Source organism: Pteropus vampyrus, unplaced genomic scaffold (genome assembly GCF_000151845.1).
Source record: "Pteropus vampyrus isolate Shadow unplaced genomic scaffold, Pvam_2.0 Scaffold49, whole genome shotgun sequence".
Lineage (NCBI taxonomy): Eukaryota > Metazoa > Chordata > Mammalia > Chiroptera > Pteropodidae > Pteropus > Pteropus vampyrus.
Window position 1 is genome coordinate 5,910,926 of NW_011888830.1, and position 2,050 is coordinate 5,912,975.

Sequence of the window (2,050 nt, forward strand, 5' to 3'; positions counted from 1 at the left end):
GCTCACCTCCAAGTGCTTGGCCAGTCGCCCCGGCTGCAGGTGAAGCCTGTGCTCGTACGACCCCAGCTTCCGCCACTTCACTTCCTGGTAGTGAAGTTCAAACTGCACCTTTGCTCCGGGGGCGGCGTTCACTTCGGTCTTGAAGTTCTCCATATCCAGAGCTCTGCTCCTAAAGGCGTGAGCCCCCGATGTGAGTCAGCACGCGCCCCGCCCAGCGCGAGGCCCACCGAGCACCGAGCCCAAGGATCTAGGCAGAGGGTGTCCAGGCTGTCCTGGGCGATGACCCCTGCTCAGCTGGTCATAAAAGTGAACAGTAGGGGCGACAGAAATAACCGAAGCTGCCAGGGAAACTGAATCCCATCAATGGTTTCTGTCTCCTCTCCCACCTGTTCTTTTTCTTCCAGAGCTGCTTACAGATCTGAAGGTCATTTGCAAAGGGCCATCAGTTATCGATCCCTATTAGGTGCCAGGAATTTGACACGTGTCATCTCTAATAAAGCAGCTCTGCGAGACAGACATCGGTGCCCTCGCTTATCAGATTAGAATACAAGCGAGGCTAATAGAGAGTTAGTAACCTGCTCGAGAACGGGGTGCTAGCCAATGGAAGGGCCAGGACGCAGACCCAACTTTAGACGACTCCAAAGACACACTTCCCCTGTTGCACTGGACACTCATTCAGAAACGAGAAATCATCATTTCATCGACGTGAATATACATATTCCCAGCATATGACCTTATGTAGTCATGGCTGTATCAAGTCCAGTGTCGTCATTGATCTTGAGGCATGTATGGTTTTAAAGAGAAATGATCAAAAATGAGGGTGATTTGAGCCTTAAGATGAACAAGGAATGATTTTTTAAAAATTCAATGACTAAATAAGGGAGATGAGACTGTGAGAATAGGTACCGTGGGACGCCAGCTTGGGATATCGGGGAGCTGAAGAAAACAGAAGCGGGAAATAAAATTCGTTATTTATATTGTCGCCATCTATATATTGTGTATATCGAGCCGCCTCTATATTCTAGGTTCCTTGGTCGCCTCCTCCGCTGGCCTGCAGTTGGCTGCGGTGTTGCTGGCACCAGGTACAGAACCGGGTACAGAGCTCAGTGCATCTTCTTTGAATGGATAAAGGCACGAAGGAAATGAAGAGAATTTCAAGCGAAAGTACATTGGGGAGGTAGAGGAGGAGGAGGGGCTGAAGGACAGAGAGGGGCGGGGTCTGGCGGGAGACTAGATTCGCAGTGTGAGGGGTGCTGGCTTTCTTCGGAGCCTCTTGCTGGCGAGGCCGCTTTCTTGAGGGCGGTTTGGCATTCTCAGAGTCTCATTTATGATTCCAAGGAGGAAACCAAGCAGCAGCATCTAAGCTAAGTAACAGGCGCTGGAAAAGGCTCACCCCGTAAAAAGAAGGCAGAAGAAATGAAATTAAAAGCAGAACTAAAACAAACCCCAAACCTTCCTTTCTGAACATAGTCGCTAGTGAACATCTCGGGGTTTAGGGGCGCCCTCTCCGCCCCCGCGAGGTAACTGAGTAAGTAGCTGGACTCTATGACGGGCACCTGCTCCCCGCAGATTCACGCAGCCGCGCGCCGCGCGCGCCACGGCGCGTCCCAGGCTGGGAATCTGCGGCTGGGAACAAAAACACGTTCCTTCCCAGGTGGGGTGACTCCGCAGGTGCGCGCGGGGCCCAGCCCAGTGCGGGGCGCGTTGTCGCCGGCCCCTCGCGCTGCTGGACACGCTCTTTCAGCAAAGGGCCCCGCCCCGTGGCCGCAGACCCCGCCGGAGTAGCAATGGGGACGCGTGGCTTTCTGGGCCCTCGCGCCCCGCGGGGACGAGACGGAGCCCTCACCTCACCAGCCCCGTGCTTTTGCCTTTCGCCCTGGCCTGGGCGTAGAGCGCGCGGCCCGCGGTCTTCTCCTTGATGGAGCTGGTGAACGTCGTGCCATCCACAGTCCTGAAAGCGACAGACAGACAGACACCCATTGGTCTGAATAGTGGATTTAGCAAAACAAACCCAAAACAAGCAGACAGGCCAGCTGGGTGGGTTTAATGC

The 2,050-nt window shown here is 54.4% G+C and overlaps 1 protein-coding gene across 1 annotated transcript in view; it reads right to left on the bottom strand.

The window, feature by feature from the left end:
• Positions 1–2,050, bottom strand: part of ITIH2 (inter-alpha-trypsin inhibitor heavy chain 2) — a 33,491-nt gene that overhangs the window by 23,152 nt on the left and 8,289 nt on the right. Inside the window, exons 4-5 of the mRNA XM_011359657.2 lie at positions 1,847–1,951; positions 7–169 (exon numbers count right to left, since the gene is read on the bottom strand). Of these exons, the coding sequence (XP_011357959.1) occupies positions 7–169; positions 1,847–1,951 (268 nt within the window). The remainder of the gene's footprint in view (positions 1–6; positions 170–1,846; positions 1,952–2,050) is intronic.